This window comes from Lissotriton vulgaris, chromosome 10 (genome assembly GCF_964263255.1).
Source record: "Lissotriton vulgaris chromosome 10, aLisVul1.2, whole genome shotgun sequence".
NCBI classification, from domain to species: Eukaryota; Metazoa; Chordata; class Amphibia; order Caudata; family Salamandridae; genus Lissotriton; species Lissotriton vulgaris.
The window spans coordinates 162,204,023-162,231,252 of NC_141698.1; the positions used below are offsets into that span (position 1 = coordinate 162,204,023).

A 27,230-nucleotide genomic window follows, 5' to 3' on the forward strand; every position below is an offset into this window, starting at 1 on the left:
TTTTAAATTTTTATTTTAAACGTTAATTGGTGTGATATTTCATTTCAGGCTTTGCTTACTGAGATGATGGAGAGATGCAAGAAATTGGGAAACAAGTAGGTTTTAAACACCATCTCTTGTGAATACTCTAGGATACTTCTTAAGACTTTCGAATTTTTTTTTTTCCTCCCGCCATCCTCCTTTCTTCTAACACTGTCCTCCATTATCTCTGTGGACTGGAAAGTTCTAGCGCAGATGACTGTGTAACGATGAATGCCAACCTTCAGTGACTTCTGAGTAGCCAGGACGTTTGCTTCATTTGTAAATATACCTGCAAATGTTGTGAAACTCCCATTTATTTATTTTTTAAAAACCTTTATTGGTTTTTACATCAAATTCCAGGCATTCTCTGTACACCTTAACCTTCCTTGATCAGGATCATAATTGCCCACATCGTTATACAGATAATACAGTAGCAGAGAATTGGAATAATGGGCACTACATTCCTCATAATGTCCCGCCCCCTCCCTTAATACCCTAATGTCTACAAGGCAATTAGTGTTTTTTCTGGATCAGCTGTAAATGTCCTCATATTTGATTTAATACACCCTTTCCTCAACACCCCCCACCCACACCTCCCCCCCCCCAAAGCATTTCACTTGCTTACTGATCTCTAGTAAGCTCCCCTCGTCTACTACAATTTAGGTTGCACATTGGGACTTGATGTAACTTCTTCAGGATCCCTCGGTCAGTGTGGTCCGTCAATGATAGTCTTCCAAGAGGCACTAACTCCCCACTCAGGGGTCTGTATCCTAGCCTACCCCTATCAGGGGGTCCTCTATTGGGTCTTCTTCTCCAACATCATCTGGGGTCTTAAGTAACACAGCTAGCTTTCCCAGGCCCTCGCTGCGTCTAATGCCCTCTCGCTCCCCGAGCGTTTCGCTATTTGCATCCTAATCACTCCCTCACACTTTGACCACTTAATGAATTCTTTCTTCCATCTGACTATGCTTGCCGCTTGTTTTGGTTTCCAGTGCGTGGTAATATCCCTTTTGGCTAGGACTAAGCCCAGGTCCAGGAACTTTATTTTTGGATGTGTGTGAGAACTAGTGCAACATGCAGCACTTGAAAGAAACCTGAACTTCCCGATCAGTAATGCCGGCTAACACCATACCCACCTCCTCCTAGAATGTTGTGAAACTCCCATGCTAAATAAAAAACAATAAAGCAGCTTGTGCTGGGTTTTTTGGGCTTTCTGTATATTACATGTCAGAATGTGATCAATTTGACTTGAGAGTAGGAATTAGACAAGTTTTCCCTAAGGGCCTAACTTTAGAGATAAACAGAAGTAGGAGATATTTCATAGCCAGAGGAAGGTGTTAGTCCATTCATCATTTGTTAGTCTTCACAATTCAAGGTACGTCATTTACAGTTGTCTGGCATTGTTACCTAGTCGGCATTCAATCTGAAACTTCCTGTTGGACATTGGTTACATCACTGCCCCTAGTACTCATAAACCTAATTTACTTCAGCACTTTTTGAAGAGTTTACCTATTCTGTACCTTGAAGTAAAATCTAGTCTCTGGATTTTACAGTGTATATAATTTGAGCTTTAGTTGGTCACTAGCTTAGATTTTGAAAGCCCAAAATGAGCGCTCAATTTCAGCTTGACATGCTTATGTACTTTGAATCTTCCTTCTAGTGCCCTGCTTCTGAATTCCGTGATGTCTGCCTTTAGAGCTGAATTTATTGCAACAAGGTCCATGGATTTTATTGCCATGATTAAGGAGTGTGATGAGTCTGGATTCCCTAAGGTAAGTTATGCATTTCGAAATAACAAAAGCCTAATGTGTGATTTCAAATTAGGAGACACTGTAGTAAAAAGCATCTATCTATTGAACCTGGTATGTCAGCTGTGTACGAACTTTGAGTACATAATGTCTTCACTTGGGACATCAAAAAATTAAGTATTCATAATACAGCCCTTAAATCTTGAACCAAAGGGAATACAAGTGTCTTCCCGTTATCAAATCTTGCTTATTAGAAAAATCCTCAATCTTGTCACTTTATCAGTCCTGTGACACCAGATTGTGAAGTAAAATGTAGTTATCGCACTTAGGGATCCAATGTACTGACAGAGCAGGTAGCCCATCAAATATGGAACACCTGTAGTTACAAAATCTCACCATGTGTCAATATTGAACAAGGAACCTATCGAGCCAGCATTATGCCACCAATAGGAATGCAATTCTACACTGTACGTTTTATGTGTCAAACCTTGGTCTGGTACAGTGCTGTATTAACCATTAAGCAAAGTAAGCATGTGCTTAGGGCATCAAGGGAAGGGATGCACCACAGAAATTTGCCATTGCCGGATTTACCATGGACCATTTGGTGCAAAACTGCAAATGGTACAGCTGAACCTATAAATAAAGTGGGAGTATACAAATTTAAACCTTATTTTCCATCTTACTGTAAGTTTTGTTTCATTTAGAAAAATAAAATGTTATTTTACAGTTAATTATTGTTTATATTTTGATCTGGATATATTTGGAGTCACCAAAATCTTTTGTGTGCTTAGGGCCTCTAAAGGTCTTAATCCAGTCCTGATCTGGTATAACTATCCTCATCACAATCACACCGAAGCTTCCTATCTCCAAGCTGCTTGTGTCCGCAAGCTTCAACAAACAAATACTTCATAAGAATATTAAACCTGAAATCACAGGTATAAGATTTTTTTGATTGAAAATATGGACTTACATGCACTTAAAAGTGCAATGTGTCCATGAAATCCAGAATTAACAGTATTGTGTGCATTAAACCAAGTGATCCAGGATGTAAAGGTTATGATGTCCCCACCAAAGCTGTGCTTCAATAGAGTAAGTAGATCATGTTTTGAAGGAGATGCCTCTACTGCTGGTTTTCTGGGATTGTGCTATCAGCAATATATTTGGGTTTAATTGTACTTATGAAATCATAGTTGTGTCCAATCTTATTTTCTTTCAGCATCTTCTCTTCCGATCACTAGGATTAAATTTAGCCTTGGCAGACCCTCCTGAAAATGACAGACTCCATATATTGAATGAAGCCTGGAAAGTCATCACTAAACTAAAAAATCCACTGGTAAGTTATCAGAAAGCTATCTGTTTCATGCCAACTGTCAATATCAATTCTATAATGGAAAGCTTTGTGTTACTCAAGACATTGATAATGTTCTGTCTTGTAAGAAGCTCTGGGTGTTGGGTGGCATGTGATTTCTTACCTACTACTTTGAAATCTTTCCCTGTTCCAACGATTACATTAAAGAATCTGGGCTTTCTACTAGAACTGCACACTTCTTTGGTCCCCGCGTTAAATCTGTCTTTAGTGTCTGTTTTGTTTCCTCCTATTTCGACTATAGCAACGACTTATACTTTGGTCATTTGTCTGATGGGTAATTCAGATTGTGATGAATACCACAATCCAGTTGCACACTAAAGAAAAATAGTGAGAACACCTAATATTTGTTTGTGACGCCGTCCATAAGTTACTAGCATCTGCTGCAGTCACCTTTGTATAGGCTATTCATTGATGAGCCCCCCAAGGTATTAATAGCTCAAACTTGTTGTTACACTTCCTTCTGTTTCCTATGATTCTGTACAAGAAAACCTTTGTACCTGTTAGTGCTGGACTGACTTAAGGGTCCCTCTAGGCAGGTGTAGCCATTTTTGTTCATGCTTCTCTGCCATGGAACCATTTAACATTCGGTATGTGAACATTTGGAAAACATAGGTAAACGTTTGAAACTTGGCTGTTTCTGTTAGATGCTGAAAATACTCAAATTTGCTTGAAGGTATAGTGTTCGAGGCTTTGATTGGGAATTATTTACGTGAAAAATCAGAACAGAGTGCAGCCGCTGTAATATGCTAAGACAATTAATCTGCATCAGGCATCACTATCTGTACAAACAGGGTTAAGTAAGTTATCCTTTTGCACTTAGTAATTACAATGAGAGGTAGGATTGTCTTAGGAGAATAGGAGATGCACATGCTGCATGGATGCCCTGGCACTCTTATTAGGGCTTTTCTGTTGCACTGATATTCTATGCACATTTTCCTCTTACTCCAACCTTTTTACCATACCCTTCTATAGCGTGCACTGCATGAGCATAAGTGGCAACTAGTGGAAAAACAAGATCCTGGAGAGACTGCTTTTGAATTCTATTTTTTATATCCATTTTGTATGCAACAATGCATATATTGATATGCATTGCTGAATTTAAAAAGATAAAGACTGACAATAAAGAAATTCACTCATGGCGAGAGATTCAGATATTTGCTCTCACTAAAATTCCTTTTACCACATTAGCAACACTTTTGTTTACAATCTTTTTTTTTGGATAACTTTATTGGCTTTTGTAAGCAGCACAACACATTGCTACACTGTGACAAATGACACATTTGATTAGTTCCCCAGTTGTTACTTTGCACTTGCCAAACTGGATTCATTTCGTATTGAGATCTCCGGTTACCCACCCACCAACAAATCAACTTCAGCTCGACAGCCCCAGCCACTTGCCCCATAGGCGTTCAAGTTTGGCAGGACACCCTCTCGCCTCGTACACCGGGTTTTCTTGCATGGCGCACTAGTCCACTCCCCTCCGCCATTTGGCGACGGTCAGGGGAGTACGATCTTTCCAAGCGGCTGCGATGTCCCTTTTGGCCACCATAATGGCTGCTCCTAGGAACCATCTGTCTGCTCCCGAGCCGTCCAATCCCTCCATCACTCCCAGGAAAAGAGCAAGGGGGCTAAGTAAGATAGTCCAGCCCAATATCGCTCAGTTCTGCTACTATCACTGCCCAGTAACTGGTGAGGGAGGTGCAGGATCAGACCATGTGATACAAATCTGGGGGGTCTGCTGCTCATTGCGGTCACCCTGGGAAGGAATCCAGCCCGATACAAGTGGACAAGAGTAAGGTAAGCACAATGGGGATAGTATATTTGGATTAGGCGGAGCCTGGCAGAGATGGTGAGTACATGGGGGGCCATCAGGCATCTCTCCAGTCCTCTTCCTCTAGAGGACCCAGCCATTGTTCCCAGTGCTTTTTAAGAGAGCCAAGGGTAGACGTGGAATTATTTATCAGGGATTGGCAGATTTGAGAGACTGACCTCCCCCCCCCCCCCTTCCCTAGGTTACCCATGACGTTTTTGTTCTCTAGCAGGCTGAATTCTGCGAATGTAGTTTTTTCAGGGATGTGAGGGGCAATGGCATGCCGGAGTTTGAGATATTTATAGAACCGGGTGGAATGTAATGAGTAAGTATGCTGCAAGTCTTGAAAGGAGTGTAGGTGCCCTCCCTTCCTCGCGTCCCCCAAGTATGTAATCCCTATCCGGTCCCACATCCAAAACGCCTCCAGCTCCCCAACCTCCCCAAGCCAGTTTCCATGCCACAGGGGCGTCTGTAATGTGAAATTGGCATCCCACTGAGTGTATCGCAATGCAGAGCGCCATGCCAGTAGGAACGCCCAAGTCACCGCCGGGATAGTCTAAGGGATCGGGGCCTCGTAGAGCATGGCCTGGACCCAGGAAAACCAGAGGCTTTCCAGTGCCAGGAAAGAGTTCTTCATCCCCATATCTCCATCGTAGGTGGCTCGTTGACAGTGAGCGAGTGCTAATCATGGTCTTGAGTTACACCAGAGAAAATATGCCATCTATTTCATGGAACCATTTGCAGGGGAGATGAAGTGGGAGGTTTTGGATCACATATTAAAGCTGGGGCAGCACCATCATTTTGAATAGGGCAGTCTTGCCGAACGGATTGAAGGGGAGGGATTGCCATCTGCGGAGGTACTCCTTTACACGCTTGAGTAAGGGGTTGATATTGATGGACCAGGTAATTTCTCGGTGGAGGGCCACCAGATGCCAAGATACTTGAAGGGGAGGTGGAAGCCTAGTATCTGTGTGTCAGCGTGGATAATACAAGCTAACGGTTCTATTGTTGGGGGAGATAAAGGGCATCGCTGCCGGGTTCCTCATTGGATAGGGAACATCTCCAAGAGTGCCCCACTGATGAAGACCCTGGTACACTGGTTCGAATAAAGCACCTGTGCCAGCATCCTGAAATGTGAGCTGAATCCAGCCCTCTCTAGTACATAATCCAAATACAACCAATTGACCCTGTCGAAAGCCTTTTCAAAGTAGATTAGTAATAAGGCTAGATACCGGGGGAGGTGGCGATGAGAGAGTGTCACGTGTAGGCGCCAGAGGCAATGTTTCGTGCTTCGATGCGGCATGAAGCCGCTTTGATCAGAGTGTATTAAGCTGCAAGCACCCGTTTACGACACATTGAAAGGATGGTTGCATACATTTTGACTACGGTATTTATGAGCGAGATCGACTGGTAGTCTGAGCAGAAGGCCAATGGGGGGGGATCCGCTTTCGGTATGACTATTACCGTAGCCATCTCAATGTCCTGGGAAAGACTTATGTTTCCAATCTTAATATCATTCTTCGGTGCCCACTATTGTTATGTACATTTAATGTCCTCACAATTTGTTACCTTTGTATGAGCTGTGTTCTGCTCATTTCTGAAAATGTTTGTAACTCTTATATTACATTCTAGTGACTAATGTAATGCTTTGGAACTGAAAACAATGTATGGTGCCGACCATATTCATTTGGTCATTGTTGATAAAGAATGTACCCAAACACGAGTTCTGACTGAGTGAACTCAGACTCCTCTTCGCTGTTTGAAATTACTGCTGTTCTATTGGTTCACCGTGACGATTGCATGCTAAAATAATGTCAGATTAGTGAAAAGGAATGACAGTTAATTCTATGTAACTACTTTTTTCCCCCTAATAAATATTTCACATTTGCTGATATAGCGTGCTGAAAGAATGTCAGATTAGTGAAAATGAATGACAGTTAATTCTATGACTCTCCTGTTTTTTTTTCTTAATAAATATTTCACATTTGCTGATATAGCATTTCAGAGCTGTTAAAATTGCTAAATGTTCTGTAAACCTTTACTTATCTGACTACATCTTTTCCTAGGATTATATCAAATGTGCTGAAGTGTGGGTAGAGTATACATGCAGACACTTCACGGTATGTGTTACTTTGCTTTCATTTTTGTGTGCTGCTAAAATTCTAACATCTAATGTATGGATTATACAGAGATTTAGAAAGTCTTAGGCATTATCTGTAGAATGAAACCTATTTGCTGAACTCACCACACCTAATATAGCCTTGTAGTCCTCTATAGTGGGCTATACTGGACATTAAAGGCCAGTTCCAACATTGTATTCCCGTGCCAAGAGGTTGAGGGCCTATAACAAGGGACCGGGCCTATATTGAGCAGTATAGCCTGCCACTTTGACTGGTTATTATGCTATTACAACAGTCCGCCATATGAAGACATTATGTTCTAATAACAAACAAGAGCCTCCGGGGAGACAGATGGATTTAAAACCCTCTGCGGCTCCAAGGCCTTTTTTCACAGCTCTTGCTGTGATTGTTCAATAATTACAGCCACACGTGGGGCCACAACTATTAACTGTTGAATATACAGAGTAACAGCTTTGAAAGGTGTCTGAAGTCCCCCCTGTTTTTCCCTGGGTTTGGCAACACTGCTTTTCCTCGTTAAGCTGTGCCATGGAGACCCAGCAGCAGAGCAGGTTTCCCCCTTCTTATGCTCCAGTGACACTGTGAGCTACGGGTAAAGGGAGGGGGAGGGTCCTGGGTGTCCTGGGCCACAGCCTCTCCCTCACTCTTTCCCCTGCCCGATCCATATATCCTGGAGAGGCAGGGAAAGAGAGAGGCAAAGGCTATGGAACAGCGGGCCAAAAGGAGCTTTTATGGGCCACTACTGCTCCATTGTCCTCAAAGGAGCTCTCAACATTCAAATATTCTAATATATCACAAAAGTTTGCTTTTGAATAAGAAACAAATTGTACTGTTGATTAAAAGATAAAAACCTGAGCCAGGACCTTATTTGCTAATGTTTGCTTGAGTCAAAGGTTGGACAGCCTCTAAGAGATGCTACCCAATGACATCAATTCACCATAATCGTAACAGTAGTAGTAACAATCATTTGCAATTTGAACATGATGCTCCACAGGAAGTGATATATTTTTGGTCCTTATACTCCAATCCATCATAATGGATAGATGCGGCTATTCCAAAGCTGGGCAAACGTACTGTAATAATGGTGTAAGATAATGAAAATTTCCTAGTGAACATGCCAAAATGATTCTGCTCTGTTAAGGACACGGAGGACAAGGCTATGCTTAAAACTCTTTATTTCTCCATACTCAGCAGTGTACCAATTGAAATATATCAAAACAATTGAGTCACAAATCCATTCAGAAGAAGCAAAACACAACAAGAAAATAACTTCGAGACATCGCAGGCCACGCCCCCTTTGCCAGGATCACATTTAAGCGCTGAATACAAGCGCCTGATTCAGAACACTTATTCCTCCTGAGGCACAGCCGGGAGCAGGGTCCTGTGTAATCTTTTAAATCTGTTTACTTGTGTGCTTTTAAAACTTATTACTTTACTTACCCCTAGGCTATCACTACACCTTTGGCACTGACATCCCCCGCACAGCGGAGCTATTGCTGCAGCGGGCGAGGTGTTTGGACCTTATTGCCGCCATTCGCCGCGAGCAGCAAGCCACGCCCACTTGCGCAGGCCACGCCCCCTCCCAACCCTCTTTTTCACTGGTATATAACATGTGTTCCCACCGGAAGCGCAGCGGACGAGCGCAGCGGGCGCGACGATTGCGCGCCGAAGGCGCGCCTAAGGCAAGCCCGTCTGCGCCCGTCCGCGACTGACCGGACCAAGGGCCACCCCCCCTGCCCCATTGAGATACTATACCTCGGCCCAACTTTACGGTCTTCAAGGCCCCTGGCCGCTCAATGACTCTACGACCTCTCACATTGACAGTCTGGGACTCACAGCTTCCATATTCTCACCTTCTCCTCCTTCCCCGTGCCACCTCCCCTTTGCTCCCTCCCGTCCCCGGCCCTGAGCACCCGGCTGCACCCACACCTGCTTCTCTCTCCATCTACTACCTTAACACGCGCTCTGCTGTTAAGCACTATCATGAGCTCTTTGTTCTCTTAGATCTACACAAACCTGATCTCTTATTCCTCACTGAGACCTGGTTTCGTGATAGCTCTCTACCTTCTTTATTAGCAGCTCTTCCCGCCACTTATTATGCGCTCCGAGCTGATCGACCCGCGGATAAAGTAGGTGGACGTGTTGCTTTGATCGCTCGGAAAGAACTTCTCTTCCAGCCCCTTACTTTCCCCTCTATTGGCACTTCTGATTTCCTAGTAGTCCGCTCTCTTTCCCTCAAAGTCCCTCTCACTTGTCTACTTATGTATCGCCCCCCTCAACCTTCCCAAGCCTTTCTTCCTGGGTTCCAAGAGTTGGTGGCCACCCTAGCGGTTAACAACTCCTCCATCATGGTGCTAGGCGATTTCAACTTTTGGCCTTCTGACCCAGCAGAATGTGCTATCGCCAAAGAATTTTCTGATACCCTTCGTTCCCTCAATTTTAAGTCCCATGTTCACTCCCCCACTCACACTCCGGGACACACCCTTGACCAGATTTGGACTCTCAATTGCCCTATAATGTCCCTCTCCATCTCCCCCTGTCCCTGGTCTGACCACTTTTTTGATTTCTTTTTCTTCACCCATTGTTTTAACTTCCAAGCCCCCTCTTCCTAAAAATATTTGGGCACGCTCTTGGGGCCGGATTGACACATCCTTAGTGGTCTCTACACTCCTTCCCCTCTGCCCAGATTTACTTGGATTACCGCTTACAATCCAAGCTGACTCTATCAACTGTTGGCTCCAGTCAGGCTGCGACTCGATCGCACCCCTCCGGCGAGTTTCGTCCAAACGGCCTAATAACTCCAATCGCTGGTTCAGCGAGGAACTCAAGGTGCTGAAACTTTCAGTTCGCCACGCTGAGCGTGCCTGGAGACGCCACTACTGTCCTAATCTTAAAATCCAGTACATCTCCCTCCTGTCTCAATATAAAAAAACCATCTTATCTACTAAAACAGAATATTTCTCTTCTAAAATCTTAGCTGCAGAAAACCAGCCTAAAGAAATTTTTTCTATAGTTCACGACCTCGCCTATGCCGACAGAACCACCCTTAAACCCCCGCCGTCACAGTCCCTATGCGACTCCTTGAACACTTACTTCTTGGATAAAATCGTAAAAATCAAAACCAATATTCCTCCCCCTTCTTCTTCTTTCCACAATCCCCTTAGCCCTTCTGCAAAGGCTCGCTTTGACTCATTCCCCCTCTTAACAGAAGAATCTTTCCTCTCCCTTCTTCCCTTGGTCAAATCGGGTTCCCCTCTAGACCCTTGCCTTGCTCACATCCTCAGGCTCATTTTCTCAACTTGTGTGCTACCCCCTCTCTCCTTTCTTAACTGTTCCCTATCTCAGGACGTTGTCCCACCAATCCTAAAAACAGCCATCATTCTTCCCATCCTAAAAAAACCTGGTGCTGACCCCTCTGCTCCTGTCAACTTTCGACCTATTTCCTTACTACCCTTTTTAGGGAAAGTACTGGAACGACATGTGACCAGAGCCCTTACCACCTTTGTGGAAGATAACCAGGTTTTAGCCCCCCGTCAGGCCGGATTCCGCCCTGCTCATTCCACCGAGTCTGTGGCCCTATCCGTCCTTGATAACCTTAGAGAAGGTATGGACACCAACCTTCCCCAGGCCCTGGTCCTCCTCGACCTGTCCGCCGCCTTCGACACGGTGGACCATTCCATCTTACTCTCCCGTGTCGGGGCGGCCGGGGTCGGCGGGGTAGCCCTAGTCTGGCTGTCCTCCTTCTTAAGGGACCGCACTCAAGCAGTGCGACTGGGCGAATTCTCGGCTGAGCCCTGTAAGGTGCCATGCGGGGTCCCCCAGGGTTCCTCTCTTTCCCCACTACTTTTCAATCTCTACATTGCCCCTCTTGTTTTCGCCCTTCAACACATGGAGGTCTCCGTATTCAATTATGCTGATGACCTCCAGCTCATATTCAATCTTTCTTCAGCCCCTGAATCCATATCTAACTTTCAAACCACTATGATCTTTATCCGGGACTGGATGAGCCACAACCACCTGAAACTAAACCCGGATAAAACCGAACTGGTTTTAACAGGTGGTTGTACCAGTCCCTGGTCCTCTCTTTTTTGGCCCTCTTCCCTGGGTCCCTCCCCTTCCCCCTCTCCCTCTGTCAAAGCGCTCGGATTCAAGATCAATGATCAACTTACCTTGCACTCCCAGGTGAGTTCGGTGGTGTCCTCTTCTTTTCTTTCTCTCCGCACTATCCGTAAGGTTTCTCGCTTTTTCTCTTTCCCTGCCCTAAAACTCATTGCACTGGCTATGGTCGTCTCTAAATTAGACTATGGCAACGCTCTATATTGTGGTATGCCTGCTTACAGTATCCGACGGCTGCAGCTGGTGCAAAACCAGGCCGCTCGCCTAGTCTATAAGTTGGCCAAGTCACATCATGTCACCCCGCTTCTAAAATCCCTGCATTGGCTCCCTATTTGTGAACGATCATTGTTCAAAATGGGTTGCATCACCTTTCAGGCTCAGCCAGGATCCTCCCCTGCCTTATCTCCTCTGAGATTAAACTCTATACCCCGGCAAGGGAACTACGATCTTCCTCCCAACACTTGCTGGTTGTCCCCCGGTTTCGTCGAAAAAAATGGGGAGGCTCCAAATTTTCCACCATTGCCCCCATTTTCTGGAATTCACTTCCGCTTCATCTCAGGTCCCTCACCCAATATCCTCTGTTCCGGAAAGCATTAAAAACCTTTCTTTTTTCACAAGCCTTCCCCCAATGAGTTTCTTTTCTGTCACCTGGCCCCCCTGCTAATTGAGGCATAGTGAACCACAGCGGCATGAAACCGTCAGGTATACGTGCGCTTTAGAAGTGATTTAAACTCCAACTCAAACTCACATCTGAGGCCAGTCCCTTTCATGACCACAGCAGCCATCCTATCCTGTTCTGTTAAGTCATAAGATTCCTCACTTCTGCTCGATGTCATCCTCCTTTCTTACTGCAGTCCAGATAGATCCTCATGCTTTTTTTCATTTAAGAAAGCATTGAGTGCTTGCTCCTGGGGCTGTTATCTCTCTAACGCTGCTTCTCTTGTTGGCTAAAGTCGGCAGCTTCCCTCCTGTCTTTGGCGTTGTGTGTGAGGCTTTGTGCAGATGCTGTAGCAGGCGGCCCCTATGCGACTATGAGTGTTAGTAGAAGTTCGGGCCTCCGTGTGATGCACTTCTTCATGTCAGCCTTCTCGCTTTCTTCTGCCCATTGAGTTTGAATACTTGGTTCTCTAGGACTTTTTTTCTTGTCCAAAAAAGGGAGAAAGGATACTGTCCGGTGATCAACCGGCAGAAGTCCAATGCCTGGGTGGTCGATATGCATTTCAAAATGGGTAGCATTCACCTTCAAAGTTTTCAGCAAAATTAGATTATTCCTATTTATGAAATATGCTTTCTGGTAGAACCTACCTACCCAAGATCCCCTTTCACTGCAGAAAATCATTTAGCAGCAGCTTCTTGGTCCTCAGCATTTCCCCTCCGGTAAACACACCCAGGGCTGGCCTAATGACTCCTACCAATGGTCAAAAAAAATCTTCACCTCTTGAGTCTCATGTGTCCTTTCTTGCCTTTGTAACTTTCCTTTGCTTGTCTGAGGAAGGGCTTCCTACACAAAGGAAACAAAGCTGTCAGTAGCCAAAATACCCCCGTGAAACTCCAAAACTCATGATTCCGATGGGCTTGATACTTCCCATTACTGGGATCATCAAACTTCAGGGCCCACTCATACTCGTGATCATTGTAGGAAAATGGATCCAGAGCCATGTCCCAGTTTACTTGTTAGAGAGAGCTTTAATATTCCTGGGAGAATGTTTTGAAGGACTAATAAAGTCAGAGCCAGTACGAAGTACCCAAAGGCAAACGCAGGGCATGTGTGAATTCATTAACAAACGTTAAGCTTGACTTGATAATACCTTGCTCGAGATTGTGGTCTGAGAGAGGTCTATCTTTAGAACAATTACAATTGTAACTTGATCAGAAATATCCCTGGAAGACACTAAAACAAACCACAGTGCAAGTAGGATTGTAAACCAGGAACTTCTCTATAGGTTCATATCTTTTAACAGTTAAAAAAACAACCTTACAATGAACAGGATGTGGTGCATGCATTTATTCATTATGTTGATGTTATTTATAGTCCAGGTTTATCTTTTCTGATGCAATTCTGCATTTAAAATTTTAGAAACGTGAAGTTAATACTATTTTGGCTGATGTTATCAAACATATGACTCCAGATCGTGCTTTTGAAGATGCTTATCCACAGGTAATTTTTCTGTTTTTTGGTTCTGAAGAGATTCTGTGTCATAAAACATTTAGAAAATGTTTTGGGCATAAAAACATGTGAAATTTGGACAGGGGGCTTTTTGGAGTACGGGATTCCCTATGTTCTGGGCTCCTTGAAGCATCACTTTTTCAATGTTGTATGTGAATTATAAATAAAATAAAAACAATGCAAAGCTGTGCTTTTGTGCAGAATGGAGCATACTTGTGAGCTTGTTGTGGTCTGCTCCTTTAAATAATGTGGGTGTGCATCGGTGACGGAGATGGAGGGCAGCTTTATCATTTGGTTTTCTGTCCTCGCATGCTTGCCAAATTTCTAGCATGTCTGGTTTGATGTCTGTGTAGCAAAGTGTATGCATTTCTTTTCCCTGTAGGGTGACCTAAGTAGATGTCAGCTGTGTTTGCAGGCAAAAGCCGTGACTCCTCCTTCTGGCCCTGCTTTTCAAATCTGAATTTTGGTACGCCAGGTTCTCCACAGGCATCATGATCCCGACCTTCTCTGGGGGTTTTGAATCTATAACTACTATCTGAAACCATTCAGTCTAGAGTGAATAAGGATGAGGATGTCAGTCATTGAGCAGGTATGCACAGATTTGTCTGTGTGGTAGCCCTTGCCCCCATAACACCTGCTTTGATGTCGCACATCCTCACAGCATGGGTTAAGAAATGATTATAGTGCACAGTGGAATTTATTTGGGTACCTAGTCACTACTGAGTGCATTTTTTGACTGTGTACCCACCGTGAACTACTTATTTTTCGGTATATTGTTCTTAAAGACCACTGCACTAAGGGCAACTTTTAAAATATTCTTGCAGGCGCTGTAAAATATCATGATAATGTAATCTGTTGGTGTAGTCAAGATATCAGATTAAAGGGGATACTCATGTTAACAGAAGGCCCTTCTGCATGTAATGATCCCACCCATCTCCCTCAATTCTGTCAGTCTTTATATCAGTCTGAAACATCAGACACCTAAGTCATCAGCAGTAGTTCTGATCCTGACTGTATCAACATGTCATAGTGATGAAGTTTTGCCATCCATCTTTGAGCAGGGGGTAGTGAGAAGGATATATAGAGAAGTAGAAATTGTGATACATGTCCATTCATATTGCATGCAGGATCCTCACAAGTACCATTACCTGTTTAAAGGCAGCTGCCAACCCTTTTCTTGTATGGATATTCAGCCTGCTGTGGTACCTCCCTCTTCCTTCTACACCATAGGCAACATTGCTAATGCATCATGGCGACAGGATGTCAAAGACCCAGCAGTAAAATGACCTGCTCTTCAACACAAGGTCTGCGAACCAGAGCTGTCCAAACATATTTGACCTTCTAACAGAATCGGCCTTAGAACTCACTTTCATCACGGAATCATGGCTCAACCAGAATTCTTCACCCAGACAGCATGAAGCCATGCTACCTGAAAACAGCATTATCTGCATAAAAACTTGTCACCAAGACTAGAACTGGCCTAGCAATCATCCACTAGAAATCTTTTACTATTATCTCACATCGAAAACTTGACAATGAGTGACTGTGAATCCTTGATGGTAAAATGTCCCCTAACTCCAATCTTCACTTGTTCCGTGCTCTTGCTGTATAGTTTACCTCCTAGCAATATAGAGTTTAATGATGCTCCTTATTAGACGCAGTACCAAAGACTCTACTAAACCACACCAACCTGTACATCCTAGGAGGCTTTAGCACTTGGCTTGTCAAGAAGGAATTAACTACTTCCATCCTATCCTGTATTGAGATCTTCAGCTACATATTTTATCAGGCCAACCCACCTTGCCACATTGGATGGCATGGTCAACCCGTGTTCCATGCCTTGGCGATTAACAACTCCCCAGTCATCTGCAGAGAACACCAAGTCATTACTTTCCGGATCAAGATACCAGTATATACCAACACCTCCAAGACAGCAAATACTACAAACAGCAAATTCACACACAGAAGTAATGCACTCACCTGGTTCCAACAGTGAAGACAACACCGGAGTCAATGCTGGGTCACCTATCCGTCTCAGAAAAGCACGTAATCTAGGATGAGACTCCTAAATCATGCACTGTTCCGAGGGGGAAGGGTGGATAGGAACAAAATAAGAAAAGAGAACTTGTGATACTGAATCTGCATTTGGGCAATGCTCACTGCTTAACAGGATGTGTTACTCCTGAGGCCTTCTGTGTTTGCGACGGTATGGATGTATGGTTTTGTGAAGATTCAATACACTGGAAACAACAAGAAAATACAAATACCATCAGTGCACTAGCAGGCGATCCTATGCATTGTCATTTCATTAACTTTAGCAGCCTTCACTTACATGCTGCTTCTTCTTTAATGTTGCATGAAAGTAGGATACCATGTTTACAGATGGGAATCTCTTAGACCCTCTAGGATGAACTCCAAATACTGATTGAAGCCTCCAACACTCACAGGATAAAACTCAAAACATGGGTTGGAGTTACTGGCACTCCCAAGGTTACGCTCCAAACATGGCTGGAGTTTCAGGCATTCCTTACGATTACACTCAAAACGGAGTTTGGCGCTCCCAAGACAAAACTTGAAACATGGTTTGGAGTTTCTAGCACCCCCAAGTTTACACCGAAACACCGATTGTAGTATGACACTCCCAAGGTAAAATTAGGCACACAGGTTGGAGGTATACTAGGAACCTGTTAGGAGTATAACACACCCAAGGCTTAACTCGAAACATATTTCTCGGTACAGGGATCACACATGAATCAAACGCTCTGTGGAGAATTCTCAGCCAAGCCATTGGTTCACTGTGAGCTTGGGGTTGTGGCAGACCGGAATAACAGGCGTGGAGGCCGGATATAGTGCGCTATGACTTAGCGTAGTTTATTGATATACACAGTTAGTGATTGGAGGACAAGGAAGTAAACTCGAGAAATGAAGGAAAGGATCTTTGTCTTTAGTCGTCGGGTGTCAGGTGGACGATGGTTCGGGTTGTTCTCCGGTGTGCAGGACGTCTCGAGGCTGTATCCTGTTCGTGGGCTGATCTCGGTGGTGTCCTCAGAGGTATGAGGAAGAGAAAACAGGGAAGTTAGTCCTCGAGCGCAGGACTAATCGAGTCCTGTTACCAACACCCGGGCGTGTGGAGGGTAAAACGATCGTGAGGGGCGGGACGGTAAGGAAAGGGGGATAGGAGATGGGATACGAAGATCGGGAGGGAAAAGGGTGATAGCGGTGAGGGGTAAGTGCAAAGGTTCCTATACAACAGTGCTCGTGACGTGATTCGGTTGTAGCGTATTTACAGTGAATTGGCTCTATGATACAGTGAGGTTTGCAATGTGAGGGGCACTCTATATACACCTATATACACCTATATACGAGTCTACCTGGAGACCAGGAGACCAGAGACGCGCCTTTTCGCACATTGCTGCCAAATGTTGGAATGATCTGCCCATCGACCTCCGACTTACGGACTGTTTTCCCACCTTTAAGAAAAAATTAAAAACTGCATTATTTCCTATATTAGAATAAAAAGTGGTTTCTGGTAATTGCCCATGGTTTACTGCTCAATTTCAGTGCCGTGATATCCTGGTTGGATGAATGTTGCGCTTTAGAATTACTTATAACAATAACAATACCCCGCCGCAACTCTCCCGCGAGTTTCGGCCGCTCTCCAGCCACCTCCTGGGGTCTCCACCAGCCTTCGGTCCAGACGTCGTCCTCTTCTCCGATCTTCCACTCCTCGCCTTCTCCTTCGATCAGTCTCCCTCCGATCTCCGGCTCAGGTTCTCCGCACGCTGTCTCCTGCCACAAGTCCGCCGCATTGAACGCTTCTCCCTCGGTTCTGATGGCTTTTCCGGGTTCTGGCTCTGGTTGGAGGGCGGGACTTCCGGGGTCGCAGGAGGGAACTTCCGGTCTTCCGCATGCTGCCATAGGTTCCTGTAAGGGAGGACAGAGGGGTGGAGTCCAGGTTGCCAGGGACGCAAGCTATGGCGCCTCGCTGTTGAGGTAGGGGACGATTCCGTTCCACATTCACATGTTTAGGAAATGCTTGCAAGCTCAGATGTTATGGAAGCAGGGGGTGTGGGGAAACTCGAGCATGACATTATGGCCCACCATAAGGCTCTGCCAGGATAACGCAACAGAGAGTCAACAGTAAAGGACACTTGTGGTTTGGGTTTCAACACTACACTGAATCAAGGGTAAGGAAATCCATGGTCATGGGGAAACTTAGGCAAGATATCATAGAGCGCCATAAAGCACCACAGGGGTAACACGACATGAGCCCTGTGCGCTATGCCTATTGCACAGAGGACCTGTGAGAGGGTCATGACAACCGACACTGGAAAAATTGGACCTCTTAACACGTAACTCCTAGATTGAAGAAAAAAAAAACAATATGCATCCTCTGTATTTATCTAGCTTCTGTAATAGGACCTCATTGCACTGTACAAGCAGAAACAGTTAAACACCACAACCCCAAGAAAAAGACCCCAGAGCTTAATCACAAGATCAGAAAAATGATAACACTGCTCAGCTCAAGTGGTTAAAAGTGACAGACTGATACAGCTACCCTGTAATAGAGCCCATAAAGCAGCCATCAGAATAACTGGAAAAAAACACTATTCCACATGCATTATGAAGCTGACAAGCCATCAGAGGAACTGTAACAAATTCCGGCAGAATTCAGCCAAAACAGACCCCAAGATTGCAGGCCTTCTGTTACAAACTCTTCATAGAACAGGTCTCTGATATTGAAAAAGATGGAAAAGTACCTTAAGGACTGAGCAGTGTAGGAAAGTGCGATTTTTATGTGGGCACACTCCACATTTTGCTGCAATCCTGATGGCAATTACTAAATGCGCACTGGAACCTACTGCTCATGTTCCCAGTGCTCTATCCTCAAAACTGTTATGGTTAAAATGGCATTCCCAATTGACAAGGACTTTACCCCCCTTGTAAGTCCCTTGAAGGTTGTACCTGAGGTAGCCAGGGTATGGGTGATAAAGGGGTCCCCAGGGATTGCAGCACTGTTTGTGCTACCTTTAGTGATCCACGTAAACTAAAGACAGCATTGCAGACTGCAGGAACCGTGCATACTGCTCCATTTCAACTTAACCCACACCATGTGAGGCAAAGCCCATACACTACTTATTTATTTATTTATTTATGTAATTTTTAATGCGCAGCTAATACCCAAAGGTGTCTAGGAGCAGTATGATGCTTTAGGATACAGTAGTTAGCACACAAAACTTATTGGTTAAAGAGCCAAGTCTTCAATGCCCTACGAAAACAAATGAGAGTAGGGGCAGTTTTGATATGTGAGGGGAGAGAGTTCCACAGTCTGGGAGTTGCTACCAAGAATCGTCTGTCTCCCCAGGTGGCGGTTCTTGTTCGGGGAACAGATAGTAGACAACTAGCTGCTGATCTTAGGTTCCTTATGGGGGTGTATAGCTGAAATGCCTCTCTTAAAAACTTCGGGCCAGTATGATGGATGGCCTTATAGGCAATACATAAGGCCTTAAATTTAATCCTGCTCTCCACTCTTAGCCAATAAAGATGGCGTATCGCTGCCGAGATGGACTGGCGCCTTGGAATGTTGAGAAGGATTCTGGCTGCCATATTTTGAACAGATTGGAGCTTGTTCAGAATATATTTATGGGTGTTGAGAAAGAGGGCATTTCCGTAATCAAGCTCGGAAAACACCAAGGTGGTAATTAGGGTTTTTCCAGCTGATGATGGTAAGTACGGTAGCAGCTTTTTTATCTTTTTCAACGTAAAAAAGGCAGCTGAAACAACCTTATTTACATGATGTTTGAAGGACAGATGTTTATCAAAGATCACTCCAAGATTCCTGACCTTTGCGACTGGGACCGGAGGAGGACCCATCTGAGTAGGCCACCAAATCGGGGACCATTCTGGGGAGATGTTACCAAAGGTCATAACCTCCGTTTTCTCCGCATTCAGTTTTAGGCAATTACTGTGCATCCAAGCTTGTACCTCCAGTATCCCCTCCTGAAAATTAGCTGCCACCACTGGGCCGTTCTTATGCACCGCCAGCACAAGTTGGGTGTCATCAGCGTAGGTAGTTAGGCGCATCCCATGAGATTTTATGACCCTTGCCAGGTCTGCAACATAAATGTTAAAAAGCGCAGGGCTTAACGACGATCCTTGGGGGACCCCGCATGGCAGTTTAGAGGTCGGTGAATAATAGTTGCCCAGTTTAACTGCCTGTTTGCGGTTAGCTAAAAAAGAAGCTATAAGAGCTTTGGCCAGATTGTTAATCCCCAGGGCTATGACTATCCATAAACTATCCATAAACTATCCATAAACTGCAGAGCGTACTACACACAGCCGCCCGTCTTGTCCTGGGTCTTCCCCGCAGATCCTCTATTTCTGCAGCACTTCGTTCACTTCACTGGCTCTCCCTTCACAAAAGGATTCTCTTTAAGATCCTGATTATAGCCTTTCGTGCCTACAACAAAACTGGCCCTAAATACCTCACCAAACGCTTCCCCCACTACCTGCCCAGCCGTCACCTTCGCTCAACCAACGACAACCTCATTCTTCTCCCCAAATACAATCTGAAAACGAAGGGTGCGAAGACCCTCAGCTTCCTTGCAACTAAAGCCTGGAACAAATTACCCAAATCCCTCAGACAACAAACCCAGGAAAAACCTTTTCGAAAACTGCTAAAGACCTGGATCTTTAATCTCCCGGACGATCACTCCAAAGCTTCCATCTAATCCTCTTGCACTGGCTCACTTAGGTTCCCTAGCGCCAAGATGCTCCCTCCGGAGCGAACGTCGCGCTCTACAAATACCCCACAAAATATCAAAATATCAAATGACACGGTCGACCAAGATGGCATGGTCGACCGTGTCAAAGGCCGCCGAGAGATCCAACAGAATGAGCACTGCTGCTCCTCCCGAATCCAAGATGTTTCTAATTTCATCGGAGGCCTTTATCAGCGCTGTTTCGGTTCCGTGTCCCCTCCGGAAACCGAACTGCGTGTCATCCAAGAGTTCGTGTTGTTCAATGAACTCTGAGAGCTGCTGGGTCATGATGGCCTCTACGATTTTAGCGGGAAAGGGAAGGCAAGCAATGGGTCTGTAATTGGCCGTAGCAGTGGGGTCTAAGGAAGGCTTTTTAAGCAAAGGTTTAACGATGGCCTTCTTCCAGATCTCCGGGTAGACGCCTGTTTTAAAGATGGCATTACAAATGGTGGTGAGCGGCTGAGAGATGGTATTGTAGAGTTGATTCATTATATCAGGAGGGCATGGATCAAGCGGAGAACCCGATTTGATCTTGGCAGCTAGTATGCTGACCTGATCTTCTGTCACAGGCTTGAAACCAGAAAAAGAAGGATGGGTCACAGCCAGATGAGAGGATGGATCAGTCCTAACTTCCGCCGGTAGCTGTGGGAAAATGGAATAAATGTCCATTACCTTGGTGGTGAAGAAATTGGCCAACGAGTTACAGAATTCCTGAGAATGCTCAGTTGCAGAGCCAGTGGGAGGAGTAGAGAGAGAATTCACCACCTGGAATAACATCCTTGCTGAGTTCTGGGCCTGTTCAATTTGACCAGTAAAGAATGTGTTTTTTTGAGTGATGATAGCTTTCTTATAGATCGCCAGAGCATCTTTATAAGTTTGCTTAGCAGAGGGACTATAGTGCTTTCTCCAGCGTCTTTCTAGACTTCTACAATACTGACGCTGGAGGCGCAACTCTTCTGTGAACCACTGGGCCGATGGTGTAACTCTATTTGGGCAATAAGATTTCTCAGGTGCCACTTGATTAGCTGCCTTTAGTAACTATTCCTGAAAGTTAGTGGACAAAATTTCAGGATCATAAGAACTTTCCGGGACAGAGGCCCTAAGGAGATTTGAGAGGTGTGGAATATCGGCATTTTTCCAGACTCGTTTTCCCAGTAATGACTGGGCTTTGGTCTTGGGGGGGTTAGATTGTGCTGCTCGAATTCTAAAGATGATGGCTTGGTGATCGGACCATACCAATGGTAGTACTGCTATCAGGTCAATGCCTGAATTATTTGTAAACAGACCATCTAGTGTATGCCCCGCTTCATGCGTGGGACCCCTCACCAACTGTTGCATTCCTATTGCTTGCAGGTCTGTAATAAGTTGGGCTATGTCCTTAGTTTCCATATCTTCCAGCGGAAAGTTAAAATCTCCAAGGATAGTATAATCCAAGGATCCTATTACAGCTTCAGTGATTTCTGCGAGCGCAGCTAAGAATTTTGTACGGGGACCCGGTGGCCTATAGACCAATGTCCCTCTAAAAGCTTGTTTCTGCGTGAGATTGATGACAAACGCGATAGCTTCGCAGTTTGGGGTTGGAATATGCTCAAACTTTATCCGATAAGCATCTTTATGGATGATGGCTAAAGCACCACCTCGGCCGGAAGTTCTATCTTGTCTAGCGACACAATAGCCTTCGGGGGTGGCCGAGACGAAGTCAGGGCCAGAGGCGTCGTCACCCCAGGATTCGGTGATGAACAAAATATCCAATTCCTGGTTGATAATACAATCCCTAATAGATAGACTATGTTTGGGGAGGGAGCGAGAGTTGATGAGTGCAGCTCTAAAGTAGTGACCAGTTCGAGATGGAGCCTTAATAATTGGAGGTGGATGCAAAGTGTGATTAACTGCAGGTACAGGCAGCGGGAGGGTATAATGACAGCCCGTACATGATGGCACTATGGGAGTAAGACCTTTAGAAAGCGATAGCATCTTACAAGACCTACCTAACCCAGGGTTCATCCCTCTTAGCTGGCCAGAGGTATAAGATACTGTTGGTGTAATATCATGGATGGCAGCCTGAACAGGGGGAGTGGCCCTGGGCCCGGGCTGGCTCGGATGGGCGCAGACGGGCTTGTCTTAGGCGCGTCTTCGGCGCGCGCCCGCTGCGCACGTCCGCTGCGCATCCTGGTGAGAGAGGACTAAGTAGCTCTCTCCCGGAAGTGGAGAAGAGCTAGAACGCGTCCCGAGGCAGCCCCAAGATGGCGGGTGGTGCTCGAGGACGAGTCCGATTCAAAATGCCATATTCCCTCTGATGTGGATGGGTAAGTGAAGTGCAAGTATGCGCAAATCAATTCTATTCAATTCAGGTAGCTGGTACAGTTATTCCGTTTTTAAAATGACACAATTTAAAAATACACATAAAGCGACCTAAAATGCCTAAACACAGGTCTAAATTCTTAAAAAGCTGGGCGATGTAAGAACACTTCGTGCTCAGTGCTGTATCAAAAAGTTATCACCGAGCCTCAGGCTCGTTCGGTCTAAGTAGCTCTCTCCCAGAAGTGGAGAAGAGCTAGAACGCGTCCCGAGGCAGCCCCAAGATGGCGGGTGGTGCTCGAGGACGAGTCCGATTCAAAATGCCATATTCCCTCTGATGTGGATGGGTAAGTGAAGTGCAAGTATGCGCAAATCAATTCTATTCAATTCAGGTAGCTGCTACAGTTATTCCGTTTTTAAAATGACACAATTTAAAAATACACATAAAGCGACCTAAAATGCCTAAACACAGGTCTAAATTCTTAAAAAGCTGGGCGATGTAAGAACACTTCGTGCTCAGTGCTGTATCAAAAAGTTATCACCGAGCCTCAGGCTCGTTCGGTCTAAGTAGCTCTCTCCCGGAAGTGGAGAAGAGCTAGAACGCGTCCCGAGGCAGCCCCAAGATGGCGGGTGGTGCTCGAGGACGAGTCCGATTCAAAATGCCATATTCCCTCTGATGTGGATGGGTAAGTGAAGTGCAAGTATGCGCAAATCAATTCTATTCAATTCAGGTAGCTGGTACAGTTATTCCGTTTTTAAAATGACACAATTTAAAAATACACATAAAGCGACCTAAAATGCCTAAACACAGGTCTAAATTCTTAAAAAGCTGGGCGATGTAAGAACACTTCGTGCTCAGTGCTGTATCAAAAAGTTATCCTACATACTACATTTGATATATGTCAGTCACCCCTATCAATCAATCAAGCAAACAATTAGTCATGATTTATATAGCACTGCTAATCACCCAGTAGGGTATCAAGGCGCTTGCAGGTCCCGGAAAGCTCATTCAAACAGCCAGGTCTTGAGGGCCCTTTGAAATTGCGGAAGTGAGGTAATGGTCCTGAGCTGCATGGGAAGGCCGTTCCAGGTCTTTGCTGCATTGTAGGAGAAGGAGCATCCTCCACTACTGCTTTGGTGGATGTGGGGCGCTAGAGCGAGTAATAGGGTCGTGGAGCGTAGTTTTCTTCACAATTGGTGGAAATTGTGGAGGTGGTTAATATACGCGAATCCTTAGCTGTGTAATGCTTTGTGTGCCTGGGTCATCAACTTGAATTGGCATCTTTTCTGTGCTGGGAGCCAGTGGAGTTGCCTGAGGTAGGGTGTGATGTGAGTTTACTTAGGGAGGTAGAGGACGAATCTGGTTCCTACGTAGAGAGCATTACCATGTTCCAGTTGGCTGGTGATGAGGGCCTGTGTCTCGGTGCGTCTTGTGTGCAGGTTATTCGCGTTTGAAGATTTCCATAGCATGTGAGGAAGCAGGCAGAGGAGACTGTGTTGATCTGTGATTTAATGGTGAGCTTGTTATCAATGATGATTCCAAGGTTTCTGATGTGGTCGGGGGATGGGTGCGGGTCCTAGATCTGAGGGCAACAAAGAATCACTCCGGGGGATGCTGTTGTTAAGAAGATCAGTACCTCTGTCTTGTCGGTATTCATCTTCGGGCAGTTGTTCTTCATCCAGTCGCCGACGCTTGCCATGCATCTGTGGAAGTTGGTCCTGATGATAGTTGTAGGGTCATCAGTGAGGGAGAGGATAAGTTCCTTAAGGAATGTCTCTTGAGCCCAGGAGACAGGGTGCCTAATATTAAAAGTGTGGACATGTAAGTGCAAGCTTATATGTCCTTATAGTTTCCTTTACCATTAAAGTACACTATAAGTGATAGGCTGTCCATAGGATAACATGGGCTTGCACCCAGGCAGACCCGGGGTCGCTAGCTCCATTATGGTACTGCCTAAACCTAACAAGTTTGGTATCAAACAAAGTTTCTTTCCACCCCTGACATGAATCTCAAGTCAAAGGTGGACTGGCATGCCCCCAGGTGGCTACTTTATAGGTTGCCCACCTGGTTGCCCCAGTTTCTCTGTGCTCTGGCTGGCAGCCTGCGCTTGCTGCCACCAAGACAGGATTCTGATCTTTTGCCAGGTAGTGTGAACACTCCTAGGAGTCAGGAACAAAGGCCTGTGCAGAAAGGTCACACCACCTCCCTCCCAGGAAAGCTAGTGAATTGCCACAACAAGGCAGTGAGCTTCAAAGGCTACACCGCTTCTGATATGCATCAGGGTTGACTTCCCACAGAAGTAACAGCCCTCCCCCTGCCCCAGGCCCCTTTACCCCAGCACAGGTGGGAAATGAGCTGTGCAGAGGGCTAACTACACCTCTAGGGTGAGCAGCCTGGTCTATCCAGCTGAGGAAGATTTCTGCCGTATTGAAAAGAAGTAGAAATTATAAGTCCTGCGAGGAGAAGGTGACCCACACACTTGCATTTGGTCACCTCAGGGGCAGATTAGCTGTAGGGACTAGATGCCCATTGACTACTAGGTCCCACACCCCTAACCTCCCATAAATCCAGATCTGACTGACTTGCATCAAGGAGGACAGAGAAGAACAACATCTACAACAAGACTTTGCCCAAACCAAGAGAGGGATACTCTGTCCCTGAAGTAACATTCTTGCAACTGGCGGATCGAGACTCGTCCTAGACAATCTCTCTAATCCTCCTGACAGAGGGACCCCTGTGAGAGCCTGAAGCACCATCAGACTCCTCTGGACTAGTGGCACTAGTCCCTTGCCAACTGCAGGTAAAACCACGCTCCGGATCTGAAGCTTCACTGGCCAATAGGCCTTCCGAGGGATCGCCCAAATTCAGATGGTCTAGTGCACTGTGGAAACTCTAGTTCTGCGTTCTAAGCTTCAGGCAGCTGTTGTGTTTCCGTGGACCACCAGACATCAAAGAAACAATCTGCTCCTGTTACCGCTGCCAAGGCTTGTTGGTCACAAGTCTGGCAACAGACCCCTTAACTCGACGCTGCATCAAGAGGGCATTCCACAATACCTGCGACCAACGTCTGCAATGACCCTGCTCTTGTGTTTTTGCATTTGGCACAAGCAGCTACCCTGTGGCTCCCGTTTAGCACCAGGGACAGCCAGGACAACTCTGCACTCGGGCTTCACAAGCAAGTAAAATTGAACTGACTGTCGTGCCTGGTCCAGGGACCGGTCTCACCTGTACACTGCAAGGGTAAAACCAACTTGACCTCTAAGTGACCATTAGTACTTTTCTCCATTGACTGCAATACTAAATAGTTACTGTATTCTATTACACAATTTTTTTTTATTGGTTTCAAAAATCTAGAACTCTGGTTAATTGTATGCTATTCTGCTCGTTTTGGTATCTAAATAAGGTAAAAATACACTTTAGTTTTATAAATTGGTGTCAGATTTCTCTTGAGTTGTGTCAATTACCTATCGTCCATGTTGGTACTCTGAAATGCCTAACACGTGTTCCTTTAGAAAAGCCTGACTGAGCTAAGGATTTATTAGTGTGAATCCAAGGACCATCTTCGGGGAATTGTGATAGTACATTGTGCGCCTAAAATGCTTCACCACATAATATTCCACTTTCCTGCAAGCAGCTAATACCTCTTATACAGAACTTCACTACCACCCCCCAATGGTGGACAGCACCAATTTCCTATCTCTCATCACCTTCAATACCCTCTCTGAAACAAATATATGATGGTACATCCCATGCCAACACAACCCATGCCATTACAACGCAGTTGTAGCAACGCAAGTGTTGTTAAAACAGGATAGCATTACAACGCACACTTTTACCACGCATATGCCTTTACCATGCATACCATTACAACGCAAAGGCATACATGGTAATGGCATAGACTTGGTAAAAGTGGTTTAGGTAAGTAATGGGGTGTGTGCGTGTGTGTGTGTGTGTGTGTGTGTGTGTGTGTGTGTGTGTGTGTGTGTGTGTGTGTATATATATATATATATATATCAAAAAAGAAATCGATGCACACTCCTTGAGCACTGTGTCCATATATATACATATATATATATATATATATATATATATATATATATATATATTGGCACAACTAACAGCCACGGATGGTATCGTCTGCATACTATTATACCTATATGTGTACCATTGTTACTGTTTAGCATTGTTTTTTGTTTTTTTTCCTTTCCTCAATTGCTGTGTATATTTCACTTTGTCCTCTCTACCAACTTATTGTAAAGTGCTCTGATATCCTTTTGGATCTTGTTCACGCTATATAAAACTTTATAAATATGTGTGTGTGTGTTTATATATATGTGTGTGTTTATATATATGTGTGTGTGTGTGTTTATATATATGTGTGCGTTAATATATATGCGTGTGTTAATATATATGTGTGCGTTAATATATGTGTTAATATATGCGTGTGTTAATATATATATCTGTGTGTGTTAATATATAAGTGTGTGTTCGTGTGTTAACGTGTGTGTGTGTGTGTGTGTGTGTATATATGGCATCCCAAAAACCATAGCCATCCTGAACCATACAATTCGCCTGGGCACCCCAAAACCCATACCCATCCTGTTCCATACAATTACCATGGGCACCCCAAAACCACCCTAAAATTACAATGGGCACCCCAAAACCCATACCGACCCTGGACCCTAAAATTACCCTGGGAACACCAAGACCCATACCCACCCTAAAACGTAAAATTACCCTTGGCAACCCAAATCCACCCTGAACCCTAAAATTACAATGGTCACCCGAAACCCAACCCCAC

At 45.0% G+C, this 27,230-nt stretch overlaps 1 protein-coding gene across 1 annotated transcript in view; it reads left to right on the forward strand.

The window, feature by feature from the left end:
- Nucleotides 1-27,230, forward strand: part of VPS35L (VPS35 endosomal protein sorting factor like) — a 495,721-nt gene that overhangs the window by 164,637 nt on the left and 303,854 nt on the right. Inside the window, exons 15-19 of the mRNA XM_086940786.1 lie at nt 49-95; nt 1,682-1,793; nt 2,986-3,102; nt 7,015-7,068; nt 13,280-13,360. Of these exons, the coding sequence (XP_086796912.1) occupies nt 49-95; nt 1,682-1,793; nt 2,986-3,102; nt 7,015-7,068; nt 13,280-13,360 (411 nt within the window). The remainder of the gene's footprint in view (nt 1-48; nt 96-1,681; nt 1,794-2,985; nt 3,103-7,014; nt 7,069-13,279; nt 13,361-27,230) is intronic.